This window comes from Panulirus ornatus, chromosome 21 (genome assembly GCF_036320965.1).
Source record: "Panulirus ornatus isolate Po-2019 chromosome 21, ASM3632096v1, whole genome shotgun sequence".
Lineage (NCBI taxonomy): Eukaryota > Metazoa > Arthropoda > Malacostraca > Decapoda > Palinuridae > Panulirus > Panulirus ornatus.
The window spans coordinates 9,533,292-9,552,890 of NC_092244.1; the positions used below are offsets into that span (position 1 = coordinate 9,533,292).

General features: G+C 40.0%; 1 protein-coding gene across 1 annotated transcript in view; it reads right to left on the bottom strand.

Moving 5' to 3' along the window:
• Positions 1-11,434: 11,434 nt before the first annotated feature.
• LOC139756209 (cilia- and flagella-associated protein 161) overlaps positions 11,435-19,599 on the bottom strand; it is a 99,723-nt gene continuing 91,558 nt past the window's right edge. Inside the window, exons 6-7 of the mRNA XM_071675373.1 lie at positions 18,067-18,156; positions 11,435-14,587 (exon numbers count right to left, since the gene is read on the bottom strand). Of these exons, the coding sequence (XP_071531474.1) occupies positions 14,270-14,587; positions 18,067-18,156 (408 nt within the window). The 3' untranslated portion in view covers positions 11,435-14,269. The remainder of the gene's footprint in view (positions 14,588-18,066; positions 18,157-19,599) is intronic.

Genomic DNA, 19,599 nt, shown 5'->3' on the forward strand with positions numbered 1-19,599 from the left:
AATTTCTAAATATGCATTTGGAAGCACTGTAACAGAGACAGTTTTAAAATCATTACCCCAAGTTTTAATCTAAATGCTAGAAATATTGCCATGTCTCCACCCTACTCTGGGGAAAGCCTTAACAATGAAAGTGTCGTATATAGACAGAGTAACTTGATCATTCGATATACAAAAGTCTTTTAAGACAGAACTAAAGGCAAAAGAAAAAAAAAAAGGTACTTGAGCTCGAAGCTTGTCAGTTTTAACAGGTACGGTTATTAATCATGGATAAACGTATACAATGAGAACCTTCCCAAAACTGTAATGTCAAGAGGAAGTGTGCAACATACACCGCGAGAGGAATCGTTTACAAAATATCCGTATTGCATGCTTGATATCAACACTTGCATCAGAAATCACATTTAGTTCGTGCATCAAATATTATGCAACCATGTACTACACCGTCCTCCACAGTGTCATAAAAATATGCGATACACAGTGACGGACTTGGTATATTTCTCAGTTCTTTTGGTACGTTCTTCAGCGGTATGGAATATAATATCTCACCAAAGGTCCAGATGGGGCAAGTTAGCTGAGTTGGTGCTTCAGGTTAATACTGACAAATGACCGATGGTTGTTGTAGGTATTAGAAAAAAAATCCTATGGAACCAAAAAAGAAAAATAGAGAAAAAAAAAAAGTAATGATAAAGGGAGTCAGAATAACCCGGCTTGCTTGTGTTGGTTTGATGGCCAACCGCTCTCTACTGTGCAATTTGGCCTTCCATAGCAATGCACCTTAGAAAAGATTGCATATCTCCTGGAATTTTAGCACCAAACAACCATGAGAATGAAACACCTCCTAAGACATAAGAATTTTGCGATGGCCTACCCCTACAACCTTAAGCTAAACAAACCCATCCTAATCTTACACAACCTTACCCAAACCTCCCTGACTTAACCTAACCCAACAAAGGGATATTTGTACAAACATTTCAGTGCTCAGACCGTGAGATACAATATCAAACCTTAATACAGGCTACCTAACGCTATGCGTTCGTCCTTTTGTTCCTTTCTTTTCCTACTGCCATTAGTGCGGTTATCAGAACGCGACAGTAATACTCCGATTTACTTGGGTGGAACATTCCTCAAAATGGTTGACATGGATTATAAATTTTGCCAGGGACTGTGGTGCGGGAAGTCCATGTACCAGGAGAATTTTGCGCTGGGATGTCAAAAACCGAGGAAATCAAAATTCCCGTGACAATGGCAATGATGTGTACAAAAATATGTTCCCTAATAACATTTCTGCTTGCGTACAACGTCTTATGTAATGAAAAGTTTCCTTGGGATTTCACGTACTCATATACAAACAAGTACCCACGTCACCAAGCATATACACTGACCGAAAAGGATTTATGTAACGATATAGCCTTATAACTGTCAATATCCTCTGCACATTCTAATGATATTGAAACCTTTTAGGGAACTGTATATTCAGCGTCAATTTCAAGAATACAGCAAAGATGGAGATCAATCGATGTTTCGCCCCCACCCCCGTTTTTCTTGGCAAGGTTAGAGATAAGTCGTGCATTCTAATTCCCTAATAGACTGGTACTTGCATTCTATCTTTTTGTTTTTATTACTGTACGACAGGTTTTTGAACGTGTATTAGATTTTATGAGGTGTCTCAATCAGGCTCATAAAACTAATATTTATCACATCACGAACGATGTATATATTCCTATGGTTCATTGAATCTTGATTATAAATATTCCTGTTACTGTGTATGCTCTGAATATTTTATTTTTTTCCATTGTTCTATGTTCGTGTATATATATATATATATATATATATATATATATATATATATATATATATATATATATATATATATATTCTTTCATACTATTCGCCATTTCCCGCGTTAGCGAGGTAGCGTTAAGAACAGAGGACTGGACCTTTGGGGAAATATCCTCACCTGGTCCCATTCTCTGTTCCTTCTTATCTATGGGTTCCTGCCCATAGATAAGAGGGAACAAACACTGATACAATGTCGTCTAAGGCAACTTCAATCTCAGCTTGTAATCATTCCACGAGGAAGTAGTCACCTTCTGCGAGGTTATATCACAATCTCGACGAAAGGAAGGAAAGTCTCGTCGAGGATTTTTTTTCCCCTTTAAAGGAATCCATCTGTTCCCTACTACTGGGAGTAGCGTATCCTTGTCGCTGCAAGAGCCACTTCGAAGAGGGTCCTGGTATATATATATATATATATATATATATATATATATATATATATATATATATAGAGAGAGAGAGAGAGAGAGAGAGAGAGAGAGAGAGAGAGAGAGAGAGAGAGATATTGCACGAGACTGCTATCGATATTACTCTTTCCGAAATATGTGAAAAAAACTAATATTCCACGTCCCATGTTACTGTTTCCTAATCGTATGTGTTTTCTCGCATATCGATTACCTATTTGTATTTATAGGTTCTCTCTTGGCTCTGTATTAAAGCTATTATTATAATCTTATGGTTTGATTCATAATCAACTTTTTGTTCTTATCCGTTATATGTAATAACGTATAAAATAAATATGAATATAATTATCAATATTTGGAATTTCTCGTTTAGATAAATAACCTTCTTGATAAATTCTTCAAATATCGGTGTCTTGAGCCAGACCTCAACCCACGCTGGGGGCTGGGAGTCTGCAATTACCTCTCCTTTTTCTTGGAAGATTCGAACTTCAAGGTTGTCTGGTGAATGTGACATGTAATTAAACAACTCCAACGGAAGGCGGGAGAGGGTAGGGGGTGGATGATGGAGAAGGAGAAAGAACGGTAAATGAAAGAGGAAAAGAGTAAGAAATGTAGAAATGGAGGAAGAACGTCGATGAAAATGGAGGAGGGATATACAGTCACTAGCATTTGGAGTAGAAATCGCGGTTGTAACGGTCGTAACTGTAGCTGATGTCGCACTAAAAGAAAATAGAAAGAAAGAAGGGAATGGCGTGTCAAGACAATGTAGTAGCAGTAACAGAATTATTGTGGTAGTGGACGTAATACTGAAAGCTATGGCTGTAGCAACAGTAGTAATGATAACTTCAGCCACTGTATAATCAACAGTAGTCGTAATAGGAGTAGCAACTGCTGTAACAGTACTAGTATAAGAAGTTTCAACAGAAGCACTGTTGTTAGTAGTAACAATACAAGAAAAATAAATCATGAACATCACAGACGTGCACATTACAGACGTTGTAAACTTTGCACTTTAACATCGGTCTATACGGTGAATGCCACATCTTACTGTAAACGTACCTATGCTCCAGCCTGTACTTTGTACTCATTACTGATTTGAATACGTCGGTCTTGTTACTGCATTGTTTGTACTTTAATTACGGCCAGCTCCATAACTTGAATGTAAGCAACATTGTATTCTAGTTATTGTTAGTTTTCGGTTTTGAATCTCGTCAGGTTTATGCTTATAATACCGTTAAATATGAGCGTTTATTCAACATTAATTCATTTCTGAACCCGGTAACATAGCTTTTCCAAAGAAGCGACAGGAATGTCTATCTCAAGTGTGACGTTTGTGGACAGAATATCAAGTGCACTAGTGCCTTGCTGTGAGCGCAGTAGGGGGGGTTCAACTCCAGCGAGCATTCTTACGAGTTGTGGTCTCTGGCAGGGTTTAGTGTTGATGATAGCGGACAGAGTTTAGTGTTGGTGGTGGCTGACAGGGTTTAGTGTTGGGAGTTCGCTAGAAGGGTTTGCTATCTCTCATATCCATGCTTCCTTACACTATTGGGCTATACAATAGAAATTAAGTCAAACCATAAAATGAAAATAAAAATCTAGGCAAAACTGGAGCGAAAGGATAGGAGAACTAAGTAGAAAAACGTGACCCTCATTATACATATCAATTAAGACTGATTTTTTTCAAAAGATTTTCTCTTACATTCAATCATAATACTGAAGGCTGGCATATACACGAGGAAAAGTAAATATAAAATTCTTGCGGACAGAAGCTGAGAGGCAAAGGTTTAGGGTTAGAGGCTGGAGGTCTGGTTGGTGAGGGTCTGGGTTATGGGGCTCTGGGTCGTTAGGGATCTGGTAGCTTTATATCAAAATCTATCTATCTATCTATCTATCTATCTATATATATATATATATATATATATATATATATATATATATATATATATATATATATATATAAAATACCCCCAACAACCAGGATTAGAACCCAGGACCTTTTGCCTGGGTTCGAATCCTGGCTGTTGCATTCTCTGAAAGTGTGCGTTCTCATGCACTATATTTGTTTATATATATATATATATATATATATATATATATATATATATATATATATATGTATATATATATATAATTCCTTGTACATAATCTCTCTCCCTGTGGCTGTCGGAGGTTGTGTGGTGGCAGGACGTCACACACTAGTCCTGTCAGGCAGGAACGTGAGGGAATTTCCCACAAGCAGCCGCAGTACTGCTCCCCAGGCCAGCACCGGCAACCCAGTCAGCCATTACACCTCAAGGCCCGAGTTTATACTGCAATTTCGTGGTCTTCAACTCCTCACAACCCTCCAGGTCGAAACCGTCATGCTCAATTTTTGTCGCATCTCGTTCAAATATGAAATTCTTCATAATCCGAGCCACCCTAAAAAGGCGCCACGCCATATACTGGGAGAAAATGAGAACGAACAGACTTCGCATACACTACAAAGCGATTTTCACTTTGCTCGGCAGAAAACGTCGTACAATACAAACGTTGAGACGAATAACTTTCGATAATTCAGTACTGCAATATAAACCACACTCATGGTCTGAATCATGAGGCGAACGTTACAATCATCTGATGAATCCTCCGTGGAGCCAGCAATATCAGTCAGTTTTTTACTGAGCGCTATTTACGCACCCCAAGCTCTTATATAACCATCTCACTCCGTAGAGTCGGTAATATTAGTGAGTTTTTTTTTGTTTTACTGTACGCTATTTTCGCATCCCAAGCTCTTATATAACTCTCAATTTCAGTTAGACATATAAAGGTATCGAGATAAACGTATACATATACATTCAGTAATTATGGATACAAAACGAGATATCTACCCATCATTAGATGCATCTTTTGTATCACTATGGTTCACTCTTTTAGTCATTCTCATATTTTTATTCTTTATCCACGTGCTCGTCCTACTCACTCCACAGTTCAAATTATGACTTGATATGAGTGACCCGAGCTTTATCATTCATGTAAGGATCTTGAAAAGGTTTTATTTTCATCATTCGATACGAATGTTATCGAGTGTGCTCCACCCACGACATAAAAATTGCCAATGAACGTGTGTCGGTTTAGAAGTGGTACTGTAATAATGACAGACTTTAGATTTCTTAAGCTTTAAAAGTTATAAAAACGTTAAAATGTTGAAGAGAATATATGTTGTACACATCAATAATTCCCATGCCTTGATCCTTGCAAGATAATGAAAAATAAATTGAATGAGGCTTAGTTGCAAAGCGCGGAAGCGAACGCTATGTGTACAGGTAACGACGCAAGCTTTGAATGAAGTATAGTGGCTGGAACATATTTTGACTTCACCCACAACGTGAAGTGACGAATGACTAGAAACTTACAGAGACTAGGACGATGTTAAAACCTTTGATACTACCTGACATACACCGTATACAGATAAAAACACCTACAGCACGTTAATCAATAGCAATGTGACAGGGTAACCAGCCACCAGGATATCTGTCTCCCACTGGCCTACCAGGATTTAGGCCAGTGTCCTGCCGGCAAATCCGCCAGGACTTACACCTGTTCTATTTCTTGATATCTCCACACTGCTAGTATCACCCTACCCTGCTATCCTTCTATTGTCCATTATGAAATCAAATAACTGGTTGCTTAATCATAAACAAAGTAATACTAGGAAAATCAATGTCATCACATTTGGTCTGGCTGAAAAAGAATCCGTGGACATAAAAATCAAAATATTGTTGAAAGAAAATCGACGATCAAATAAGTCGTTTAAAACGTTTCTGAATAAGCCAATGCACATTGCATGAGACAGCTATCGATATTACTCTTTACGAAATATGTTTACTTCCGACACTTCATAAGTTTATAGCTGTCAAGGAGTTTACGAAAGGTCGTTTCGTGAGACAAAAGAAACTAATTCATAAAGATTTTCGTGTTCGAACTGCGTTGTTATAACGAGTATATGTATGATTAAAGACGTGTACTTAAACTCCAACAAAGTAATAATCCTCAAGCAGACAAGGAAATAAAGTACATGCGCATCCTGATTTCAGCAAAATATGCTTGAATGGACAGTGCATGTATAAATGACCGCCTATCGTTTCACTTCGGCCATATGTATATGACGTCACGAATTTATACCGCCGCCATATTGGTAAAGTTGCCGCAGGAGGCCTAGCTCGGTCAACGGAAGTGGAAGCATCTTTATTTCCACGTACGGTATGTTTTTACGTAATCTAATGCTTAAAATTTCTCAGAGTATGCTAAAGGTCTTGATGATGTTGTTAAGAAACATTATTGTGATCGAATAAATTGACAATTGATCCATATTAGATTCCCAAGTGAAATGAAAGCAGCTTGGGTACGGCCTTGTAAAACGCTTCCCGATCTTACGTATCCTGACATATATCTGACTGTCTCACCTAGTTACTCTGGAGAGTCGCTGAAAGCCTACAAAGGTCTAACACAAATATTTTGCGTCTGGATGGGTTAAAAACATGCTTCTTTGTTGATGAAAAGATCCTTTCGCCGTGAACTTTCAAGGTACGCCATTTAAATTATTTCACTGGTACTCTTATTTCATAATTTTGTGTAATCTCTGACGAAAAAGCTTTCATTTGTGATTCGACCGCGTGCCACTCGACAACGTTTTAAATGCCTTTTCAATCATACCTATCATGAAATGTGCAGTGCATAATCTGGAATGGCTGTCCGGATGGTCGCCAAGATTCTCTTCTCACGGCAGATAAGCCCGGCACCTATATTTACTGGCAGGAAACCGATTAAGAACTGGCCTGCCTCACCAACTCTATCTGAACAGTCTACAGACGTGCAACATGCCATTCTGTTGCTCAAGAAATTAATAAAGTGTTTTATATCAGTGTAACACAGTTTATTATCACTCACCTTTGCCCAAGATGCTCACAAAAATGGCGGTCGTCTGAAGTGTACGCTCCGATTTGTGACGTCACTGCACAACGCAGATACATTTTTATCAGAATATAATCACTGCGACTAAAAACTGAAAACTTTCGTACTACTGTGTAATAGATTACATTGTATCAAGTGTTTATAAGAGATTAGGAAAGAATTTCTCGTTCAGCATTGTAATTTTTCGTATTAGCAGTAGATAGTGAAAGATGCTTCCCCGGAAATAAGTCATAAACACTAGACTGTAAACTCGTGGAAGCTTACGACAGTTTTGTCAGAAAGTTGATTCAAACTACTTGCATTAGTTCGTTAATGGAAGATGTAGCTGACCAGAATACCTGTACACGGTAAGTTAACCTCTAGATATCGATAGTGAGGAAGGATTATCTATAAATATGAGTTGTAGTGTTTTAAATGTATTCAGCCATGGCTGTTCTTGTGTAAGAATGTTTTTACGATCTAACATGCAACTTATTGTTTTTCCAACCGTAATCCTTATTTTTATGAATTATTAATACATGATAGTGCAGAGGAACACAATTACCTAACTCATCAATACCTGCCGTAATGTAGCATGTATACCTAACAGCAGTTGCTAGCCTAACCTAGCCAAGAAAGATTTAGGAAAAGTCCCCGTAACTTCACATGCTTGGATGTTCTTATGATACTTTTATTTTGCTGGTGAAGTCGTTTTAATGTTTTACTGTAATTTCATTGTTTTGTAAAAGTCTGCTTTCAGTTTTTGTTGATGTAGCTTGTTTTTAGTGTTGCCTTGTAGATGAAGCTTAGGTAGTCTTGCGTTTGAAGATGAAATGATGAGTATTATTTCCATTACATTAAGGTTAGTATTATTATTTGCCAATGAAGCCTTTTTTGTACCTGTAAAACGTAACAAGAATTCGATGTGTGTTTGTATAATCAGATCGTAGCAAGTGGTATATTCTCGCATTTTGATATTAGGCACGCCAAATCATTCTCTTTGTATAAATGTTGGCTTTCAGACAGTTTCTTTTCCGAAATAGTTATTTTTTGCTGGCAGGTATGTTGGTAAAGGTGGGTCAGAAGGAAGTTTACTGACGATAATCCTGGATCCATCATACTTCCCGTTCAGTATTTTTTGTGCTAACTACCGTGTACGTATGGGTTACCCTTGAGTTAGGCTAGGCTAGATTAGGCGTTGGTTGGCCGGTAAATCCAGGATAATAGAAAAATCTGATACTAACACGGGAGTTGGTATATAAGTGTGCAGGGCTTTGAATCAGAGATGATGGTGTGGGTTAAGAACACTCTGCAGCAACTGTTTAGATTGTTAGTAATCCATTTGTATCACTTCCGTGAACATTTATTTCCTAGAAAAGAAAGAAAACCTTCGGTGTCCTAACCTAACTTGTAAATATCCTAGAGCTACGTGAGGCCATTTTCAAATGACCGTCCTGTGAACAGCCTATACAAAACATACATCTAGAGCTTTATTCAGATATTCTAGGGCCTTATAACATGTAAAACGATTTGTAAACCGAAGAAAGCTAAAAGATAAATAAATAAATAAATAGATAAACTTGCTTGCGAGATCTAGCGTTGGCTCATTCCTCTTGTGATTTAAGGGGATTAACTCGCTTTGTATGACTCCAACCACCATAACTTCTGAAAGGTAAGCGCGAGTAAATCCTAGTCATAAATACGTTGGGCGAGTTTATGTCTGTAAGTATAAAGGGTCAGAATTATTGCATAAGTGTAGGTTTCCTACAACAAACGGGTCAGATTCTATTATATCTAAAGACAGGAATTCACTGCTTATCTCTTGAACATGATGGCATCTGCGTGTCCTCATATAACGATCAAATATGCATATTATTATACCCCACCTGTCTTCCGTAGAGATCAGACAGGTGATTTACCTTCCTTTTTTATATGTATCGGTATTTTACATTACTGTATTATTACCTAACCGCCGCATTTTCTGTCTCCCTCATAATCTTACCACTAAAGAGTTATTAAATTTCTGTAGAAATATAAATGGGTGACTGGAAAAAATAAAAATCTTTATAGAGGAATCAAGGAAACATTAAAAGTGAAACGAAAATCCCAAACCTACAAAACACGCATCTCGGATAACTTACCGCTTTAAGGATGATAGGTTTTGATTGATGCAGCCCAACGTTTTCCCTGAACTTGAAGTTGACGGATACGGGCTCTCTGATGATTCCCTCTGGCCTTAGTGAAGTTAGAATTTATCTATTCACTAATCCAGATTGTTATTTGCCTGAATATATATATATATATATATATATATATATATATATATATATATATATATATATATATATATATGTATGTATATATTATGAAAAGTTGGTAAATGCCGCAATGAAGTGGCGCGGTGTTAGAAAATAAACTACACCTTTTGGCCCATTGGTGTTGGTAATCGGTATATAACCACCACCTTTCCTTTTCCATCAGCTTTTCAGGATATATTTTCTAAATTGGGAGTTTTCAGGTGCTTCACACGAGTGATGTTTTAAAGAGAAACTCCTGTTTGTGTATTATATGATCGTTCATCATATATCAAAGTAACTGGCGAGTAGACTGGGCCATGAAACAGAGTGGATGGGAAGGGGAGGTCTTAGTTCAGACAAACCTTTTTCTACCCTGCTGGTAAGTAAATAAGGCATATTACCCACACTGTTATGGGAAAGTGCCAAAATGGACGAATTAATTTTATGGCTGAACACGTCATTTGTATGTTATGAATAATAATGAACTAAAGGGGATACTTATGGCACAATTTCTAAGGTCACACTAGTCACTCTTCCCTGACCCCCTATAAGTAGGCTCCCCTATATCTGAACCTTGTCTACCTTACCGTAACTTAGTGGATAATAAGATACAGGACTATAAGGCAGACGAATGCGCATGCGCGTTTACAAATGTTAAGGCCTCGAATGGAAGGGAAGGAAACACTACAATCCTTGAAATTAGTTTCATTACATTGCTTATAGTTTTCATTACAGTTATGTAAGTTTGCGATATATTCTGATTTTTTCATGCTTACAAATGAACAAAGAGAAAATATGTGTATCAAGATGCTGTTCTCGGCGGTTGGGAGCCCAAAATTGAGGACTTTATAACAGAAATGAAACATTCACAATGATCGCATGCCACAATCTGCCGTGCAAAATGTACCTGAAAATGTAAAGTAATTACTGCCAAGTGATAGTATTTTGATGAATGAATGTTACATCTACGCTTGAAACAGTCATCATCCAAGAAGCCTTTTATATTTGGATCATTAGCAAATGGAATGAGAATATGTAGATTGATATTATGAATCATCCTGAACTGACAAGTCAGTGCCTTTTCATAAGGATCAGCCTTCACATCGCAAAAGTTTAATTCCATAAAGAAATAAGAAATACCCTCATTGTGTTGTTACCAAATTAAAAAGATTAAATCGTGCAAACTTCACAGATATTAGTCGAGCTGACGCTAATAGCCGGTTAGGAATGCCGAGAATTGCCATTAGATTTCCCACGAAGAAGATAATTAAAGAAAGTTTCTGGCATGTGTGATTTATTATTTTCCACTTAATCACCATGTGAAATATGAATCGCAGTATTTTAAACTCTGAACCTTGCTAGGGTCCAAAACTCTTGTTTTAGTGTTTATAGTGTTATTCGTATTAAAAGAAAAACTTACGTCAGTGAAACTACACATAAATCACAAACTTTGAAAAAAAGGATATTGCAGTATTGTAACCAACGTTATTCATGTGTTTGACTGTGCAAGACCGTTGAGACATCTTGGAGCACAGTAATCTGTGTAGACATGGGCCACATGTGCATAGTGAGAGTATATGTGGTCTTAGAATTATCTGTAACACACCTGAAGAAGGTGCTATAGATTTTTCGGTTGGTTGATGTAGCTCACGTTGGCGGCCTTAATTACCCTGGCAGTTGATAGGCCTAAAGCCCAAACAACCAACCACCTTGTTCATACAGTTCACTAGTACATGTGCATTTTTTTCTTTTTTATGTATAAGATGTTATTGTTTTAGTAATATTTTTCTGTGTTACCTCTTCAGCCCTGGAGCTTTAACCAAACAGAGGTTGAAAGACTTTAGAAACCTGATTGTGCCGTGTTGGGGGACTAAAATATTCATTGGCAACTGCCATGGGTTGCCATCGTAGGGATGTACGGTTACTTAGACATTGGCGGATATGCAGAAAGGCTTGCAAGGTTTATCATGCTTTATTTATCCTGTTAAGGTACAAGGAGTGCACAATATTGGGCCGCATCTTAATATAGTACAATAAGGCAGCGTGGTGCTTCGTGTGTGTGTGTGTGTGTGTGTGTGTGTGTATATACTTGTGTTTTTTATTACGTTTCATGTGTTATGGGGTTAAAAGTTTTACGCTTGAATTGTCGTGTCTCTTAACCTTGTATATATGTACCATATCTTCATTCTATGATGTATGCACATGCACACACATCCAACATGTACCAGGTATCTATTTTATCGACCAGCCCTCAGGGGAGGATGAACAGCTGGCTATACTGTGGACTGGCTGCAGTGTGTTTGTGTGTGTATATTCGTATGATAATGTTATTCCAATGAATATATTAACTCAAACATATCCATATCATGTATATTTTATCTATATTCAGTATAATTATATGTCTTCATGATTCTGTATGAACAGTGGTAAATTTGAATACATACATGTGCCATTCCGTCACAAAACATAAACATAATGCACAAGTGGATATATACTGTATAAAAAGCTTGACATTTATACCTGTTGTCTCGGTAAACACTGGTATTTACTTAGATCTGCTTAGATATACATGTGTATTTTAACAAGAAACAAGATTGAGATAAAAGACATGCATGCGTATGAATAGACTAATGAACAGATAGATACACGATACCTGACACGTTTGTATATAGACAATAACGAAGAACGACTGATTCTTGATGAATGAATATATAGAATGAAAGATGGACAGATTGCTGCAAAGATATTTTAGATAGCAGATGGATGGGTAGTGAAAGTTTATATATATATATATATTACATTCAAGTTAATAATACTTAATATGCTAGATCTATGTGGTTTATTAGTATGATTTAATGATTATAATACTTGAGGTTGTAGGGGAAAATTACCGTCGAGTAACTCCATGGATGTTGAACACTTGACATCTGATGGGAAAGTAGACAGAAACGTATTACACTCTGACGTCATTAGGAAGGTTAGAACTGTAACTTCATACATAGCGCACCATTTGGGATCATTTGTATGTAAGTCACTGGTGCAATGTTCGTAGATAACGGTGGCTGCCATATTGTGATGGAATGTTCCTGGCATATTTTTTTCTTTCTTTTCTACGATATATATTACCATGATGACGTGCTGACAGCCTTGATTATGCGTCGTCCGTTCAGACAGGCCTTACAGGACCAATGATCTCCATGTCAGACAAGAATGGTAATTACGTTTGTTTTCGGAAATTGATGATAGTGATATGATAAACCATCAGAAAGGAGAATCTGTTTAACTCGTTCAGTCAGTATTTTGTAGGACCATTGAGTCATCGGCTGTGGGTGATATGGCCATATCTCGGATCATTTGTGTTAGATATAAGTAAGATAAGGATTCAAGTCCTTTACGGGGCATATAATAAATAGAGTATATAAAATGGATATGTATTAGTTTCAGAACGGATGGAAGTTGAATAGGGCAAGAACCTTAAACGTTTCTGTTTACGAATTATGGCCAGTAGGTTTAATTCTGTCGGCTGTGTAGGGATTAGCGTGTCGGCTGGGGGCTGCTTCACGACCTCATCCTGATCCGCGGATGTATATGTGTTGGTAGAATATAAAAACTTATGGACTCGTGACTGCTGTAAGATTGGAAGGTGAGCATTGACGAGCAGGATTGGGATTTAAGCCTCCTTAGCATTAATTGCTGGATATCCAACCTCTTGGACGTTACTCTGGATCAAGTGCAACTGGGCTTCACTCTGCTTTCTCTCTCATCATCTTCCCGGAGTTTGCTTTAGTTCACACGGAAAGTTTTGCTTGTAATGTTAATGCTTCGCCTTACGAGCGCCATTTCTCCTACTTCTTTGACTTAACCTTCCCTCTTGGCCCTTTGCCCTTCCTTTGTTCTTCCTCATTATCTTTTTGTCTTGGTGTTGTGATTCCTCCATCTTCATCTGTGCACCAATCCGTCTTTATTTACCTCTGCTCATGTTCTTTAAACTTCGCTGGCTTCCCCTCCCTTACTTTGCTTTCGTTTCAGACTTTCAAGCCTTATTTTGGCCTTGCTTTTTATACATCTACGTACCTGTCTTCATTTTGTTGGTCATTCGACCTCAGAGTCTCCTTATCTTCGATGTGTTTTTGTTACTCCTTACTTTTATCTTTGGAAATCTTAGAACAGATGCTGTCGGTTTAGATATATATTTTCTTTATTCCAATCAATTTGCGATAGAAGTTTTCCGCTCAGTATTAGCCGGTCCAACTGACTTTTCTCCCGCTCCTGTAAGAATTGTCTCATCGTCTGTTCGTCACTTATGAATCAACAACATTTGAGTATTGTTAACAACTGATGATTTCGATGGAGAGGAAGCGTCAGATGCGCAGTTGTTATTGGCGGACGGATCGATCGGTTTCGTCAGATAGATATGGTTTCATCTCATATGTATGGTTGTTGTCGTCAGCTGAATGAGTCTGCCTTGTCAGTAAAATGGGAGTTTGTTGCTCGTCATTTGAGCCTTCTTCGGCTGGGTTTCGGCAACCAGTTGAGTCACCGTCTCGGTAATTTACACCGTCTTATGGGGAAGTCGCCGAGGTGAGACCTGCGTCGCCGTCGTCTGCTGTATGTATGCTTCGTCGTTAGCCACACTGTCGGCGTCGTCGTCGTCGTCGTCGTCACCGTGAAGTGGACCAGTTATCGTTAACCGGTGAATTGTCGTTGAGTCTCCATTATCTTTGAGAGTCGTCGTGTCGTAGTGGTCTGCGTCGTTGTCTGAGAGCCTCGTCGTGGAGGGATGGTGTGTGGGGGGAGGGGAGTCTAGTTGTCTTCGCTATCTTCGTCACTGGCGTCGTCCAGGGCCAGCTTAAGACCCTCCACTGCTTCCTCTTCGTCGTCGTCCTCTCCTTCCTTCTCCTCCTCCCCTTCCCTTTCCTCCTGTGGCTGTTCTTTCTCATCCTCTTCTTCCTGTTCTTCCTCCTCCCGCACGCCGTCTTCCTTCAGCGAGTCCTCCTGCTGACGACGTTCCGTCTCAGGGGAGTCCTGGGAGGGCGTCCGTCTCGTCCAAGTAAGGAGGGCGATGGTGGAGGCGGCCTTGGTGGTGGCTCGGCTCACCACGCCAACGCTCACCTCTTGCTCCTGGGGGAGAGAGTGAGGCAGTGAGTGCGAGAGGGTAAGGAGAGAGTCACAGACACTGACAAGATGGTTTAGAAAATTACTTAGATGGCCTTAAGGTATGTGTGTGTGTGTGTGTGTGTGTGTGAGTGTGGTGATTATTTACGTGTCACGGGAATTGTTTTGCCCCGTCTCTTAATCTTTATTGTCATGTGTTTTCTTCTTCTTCTTTGTGTGTGTGTGTCTGTGTGTGTGTGTGTGTGTCTACCTGTTCATAGGCTGATGCTGTTATTCCTGCTGTCTAAACACCTTGGGTATATATGCTAAATTAGCGCGTTTGTAATCGTAACAGTAATGTGGCATACTAAAAATCAGATAATCTCGTGTAAGTATTGAAAATCATATATGGAGATTTAAACCCACAGACTTCACTCCAAAATGCGCTTATAAACACTTAACTGAATAGAGCCCAAAGGAGTTGGTCAAGGGAACAGGTATGTGATGTACTCTTGGTATGTCCTGCCTTCAAGATGGTGATTATCAGATACTTGTTACTATTGTTTTGATAATTAAAATCTTTACTGGTAGTAATTTTATCGTCAGAATTTTCTTGTTACACTTTAAAGTTCATTGTTTTCTTTGTCCATTATCAGTGTCTTCTTACACGGTGGAGGGTCCATATTTTTGTCCATTATTCGTTCCCCGGGTTCAAAGCCGCATGGGTTTACAGCTCGTAGGGTCCAGAGCTTCATGGGTTCAGAACTCTCTGGTTCAGTGTTCAGTCCTTTGAGGGTTTAAAGTTTCCTGGGTTTAGAGCCTCCTGACCGGGAAATTTGTATTGAGCATGACCTCCGTGGAGTTCGAAGCTTCGTTTGCTCAGAGCTTAACGATTCGGGAATTTCGAGGGTTCAGAGCTACAAGCGTGTGGAGCTCCTTCGACACCAAATTCATATCAATCCAGAACTTCCCAGACTAAGTTTGCTAGACACCTGAAGCGCTGAAAGGAAACGTTGGATCAGGTTATCAAAATGTAATTTTTGTTCGGTGGCAAGTGAGAATGAGAGGGATAAGTGATTCTTAGGAATCTGTTGGGTACATGATGTGAAGATATGACTGGGCGTGCGAGGGAATGTGTTAGTGATGGGAAGTAAGATGAAGTTATTTCCTCACCCCCCCGAACTCAACACCTCTCTTCCCCAAGCAGATTTTCTTTCGACGTTCGAACGAGGTGTGTGTGTGTGTGTGTGTGTGTGTGTGTGTAGGTTGGACAGATGGTCCATTTCAAACTCCTTTCCGTCTGAATTGAGGACTTATTGAGTATGTGGAGTGCTCTCATAACGCTCGTTATCTTCCAAATATGTTCTCATGATTAAGAAAGAATAGCGACAGTATGTACAATGGGGTCACTGTAGGAGAGAGAGAGAGAGAGAGAGAGAGAGAGAGAGAGAGAGAGAGAGAGAGAGAGAGAGAGAGAGGAGTGTTGCTGACGGGTGGGGGTCACAGAGGATGATCCCCACCTGAGCGGAAGGTACCTGTGCTCAGCTTTAATCCCGTCCTCCCAACGTGTACCCTGGCGCGCTACCTGCACCTGCAGAGGCGTGTGTGTATGTGTGAGAGAGTGAGGCAGGGGCGTGGGAGTGAATGTGAGCAGCTTGGGAGTGTTTGATGGTAGTGGTGTGTGGTAGTAGTGCAGGAAGCAAAGATGAATCGTCCTCCAGTGGATCAAGCGGGAAATTGAATTCAGGGCAGAGGGAGGGTAAAGCCGTAGGTCTTCTCCAGACCCTTCCTCTGGTTGTCGATCACCAGGGTTCTTCCCTTTAAACCTAATTACACTCCCTGTGTCCAGGAAACAAAGCAAAGGCCAAGATGATCTTGACAAACAACAACTGATTCCGTGGGAGCTGTGTCGTAGCTGGTCCTGAATATATCTGCGGTAATATGGCAAGTGCGAGTGGAATACCTTGTTTTGTGGTGTCATTTGAGCGTTTCCCCTCTCTCCCCAAGGGTAGGGAAACGGGCAAAATCCCCAGGACCTCGGGTCTTTGGTGGGTCTGGAAGAAGGGAGATGAAATTCATAAAGTGACCAAAACAACATGAATTATAAGTTGTAGAAAAAGATTTGATTATTTTGGCACTCTTTTCCATAAAAGGGCTCTCCAGCTTCCTTTCCTAGGGCCCCCCTTGTTTGAGACGGAAGGATTGCCATGCCCGTAGATTACGGTATGACAATTGTCTAATGCACGGCAGCGTTCGTTTTTCTGTGCTGCCGTACGTATGCGACACGTAGTACCCCTATGCACGTATAGTTACCATAGGGTAGGGGAGGGTGCTTCACTCGTTGGACTCCATACCTTTGAACAGTCATTGCGTCTGATTGGGAGCCCCACACATACACACGTGTATCGGCAACAGTTTGGCTATACTAGTGGCCTTGTAAGTGTAAGGCACGAACCTTTGAGCGATTTTTATGCCTTGTCAAATCGGGTATACTACCTGCCATCCCTTTTCTTTGAGTCTTATCTTCGTTGGTCAACTTTTTTTTTTTTAGGGGGGGGGGCATTATAATGGTCATCGTTCATGACTCGGTCATGAACTCATGACTGGCCTGACGGGTTGTGAGGAAAATGTGGCACAGGTGTTTCTTGTTGACCTTCCACTACAGAGGTACGGGTTTTATGCCCCACAGTCAAGGAAAATCATTGTTGTTCGCCGTGAGAGCTGTCCATTCTTTACCATGTCAAGGGTTTGGATGTGTTGATAACTTCTGGTGAGGGAAGGTCTTGATGTATCTCTTGTGAAGCAAAATGCCAGATGTTATCTTTGATGAACCCCCAACCCCTGGATTATTATTTTTTTAATTGTGATCGACTGCCCTGGCTGGGAAACATACTCAAATTATGGCCATACCTGATTAAATGAGAATACAAGAAAAAGAATTGAATGAAATATAGATCCTCAGGTGTTTAGAAAGGCTGTAGGAAGTTATAAAAACAAGAGAAGATAATTCCGAAGCTTCGCTGTTTTAGAAAGAAGGAGGTACCGTAACGGTCAATCCTCCTGTGGCTGGTCGCCACATAGAAATTATGGGAAGCACGAGCTAGGCGCGTGCTGTGGGTCCAAGCTTTGGTGGCACGGGCACACGAAGACAGCTCATGAGAGCCGTGGCTGAAATAACACTGTGGTGCTTCCACTTCAGCTTCTGTGTACACCACAGGTCCCACTAGGTCCTTACGGCTTATCACGATTTACTGCTGTGTTTTACAGCCCCCTGGCCAATGTGACTATTTTCCAGAAGCCTTTTCAGTGGCCTGAGCTTCCAACACAACTGGCATACACCGTCGTTCGTGTGGTAAAGACATGGCACCACCACATCATCACATACGAATCAAGGGTTTGTGTGGAAATGAATGGTGAGGCTTAGTACACCGCACTCTCGTGTTCGGCCAGTGTTGTTCGCCTGGTGACATTGAGTGGTGAGATGCGGCACCTGGTTGGTCACTTACCTGGCCAAAGATGGTGGTGACGGGGAATTCCTCCTCCACTACCAGCGGCTGGTTGGTCATGGTTTGGATCATCCTCACGCGGGCGCCAACCTGTCATGAAGTCATTGGTCCCTTAGGTCATGAAAAGTCCATTCACATTGATATATATTAATATTACCAGCAATTAAATGTACCACACACATAGTATGGCGTCTATACCTTCCTGCAACATCAAAAAGAGTCATACAGTGATGTATGGAAAATTGAATTTTAATAATTACGAGTTATATAGGTCACTGAACCGATATAGACGCTGACAGTAATGACCTACATCAGAAAAGGTTCATCACCTGGACATGAAAGGTCATCATCAATTTCACATGAACACGTAAAACAAGTCGGCGAGTTAATTACGAGCTGCGGTATAGGTTTAAGTCTGATATTCCACATTTCGACACGCGAAAGATCTCGTGTGCTCTCACTGGCAGTGCGAGTTGAGTGAGATTTCTTGTACTGTTCATTTTGTTAATTACAAGATTCATCTATACGGTGAGAGCAAGGTTAACTTGTTTGTTGAGGTGTGTGAGGGCTGCCGTACGCCCAAGTATTATTACTTCAGAAAGAAAATGGAAAATGAAAAGATATGTTTGTTGGGATAACTTGTGGGGAAGGACTAAATGGTTTCCTCTACCGCCCCCACGATAAGCATATGGTGCCCAATAAACTTGCCGATGATACCGGCACAAATCAAAGCTCGAAGTCATGTCCTGGGAGGCGATGTAGGATCCGAAAAAAACCCTCAGGTTAGGTAAGGAAAGACTTCAGTTTACGTTAGATAAGGATCGTGTTTTGGGAAGGTTAAGGGGATTCCTATAGTTAGGTTAAGATAATCATTTAAGTAGGTTGAAAACTATAGTAGTTTTGGTTAGGAAGGCCCCCTACCCCCCACCCTATTTCAATATGTTAGGTTAGGAAGATCCTGTGGTTAGGTTAGGAAGGTCCCCTTAAGGTTAGCGGTTAAGAAAGCCCCATTTTGGGTAGACTAGGAAAGCCCCTTTGGTTAAGTTAGTTATGCACTTAAGGGAAGCTTAGGTTAGCAGGGGAGCTAGGCTTCCACGGCCGTCTCCGTATATATTTGAGAAGGATCACATTTCACTGATGGAAGAGTACATGATGGTGAGAAGATGGTGCGAGAATCTCTCTCTCTCTCTCTCTCTCTCTCTCTCTCTCTCTCTCTCTCTCTCTCTCTCTCTCTCTCTCTCTCTCTCTCTCTCTCTCTTTGTTTACCTCCTATGGAGTGCAAAGACCGTAGGCTGAATCTTTGCTGTGCCATTCTCTTTGCATGTGAAGGAAAATCTTTTATATTTGGTTTTATTAAAGTAATCCGGATCACTTGGAGAGTATTCGATATTTTGAAAAAAAGAATTGGAACACGTTTTACCATTTTTTTATGTAGGTTGTCCTTAATCAGATTGGCTCAAGCTGGCTTTAGATATCGAATGTTTTTAACACAGACATGAAGGAAATAAGGTTTTCATTAATTCAGCTTATGTC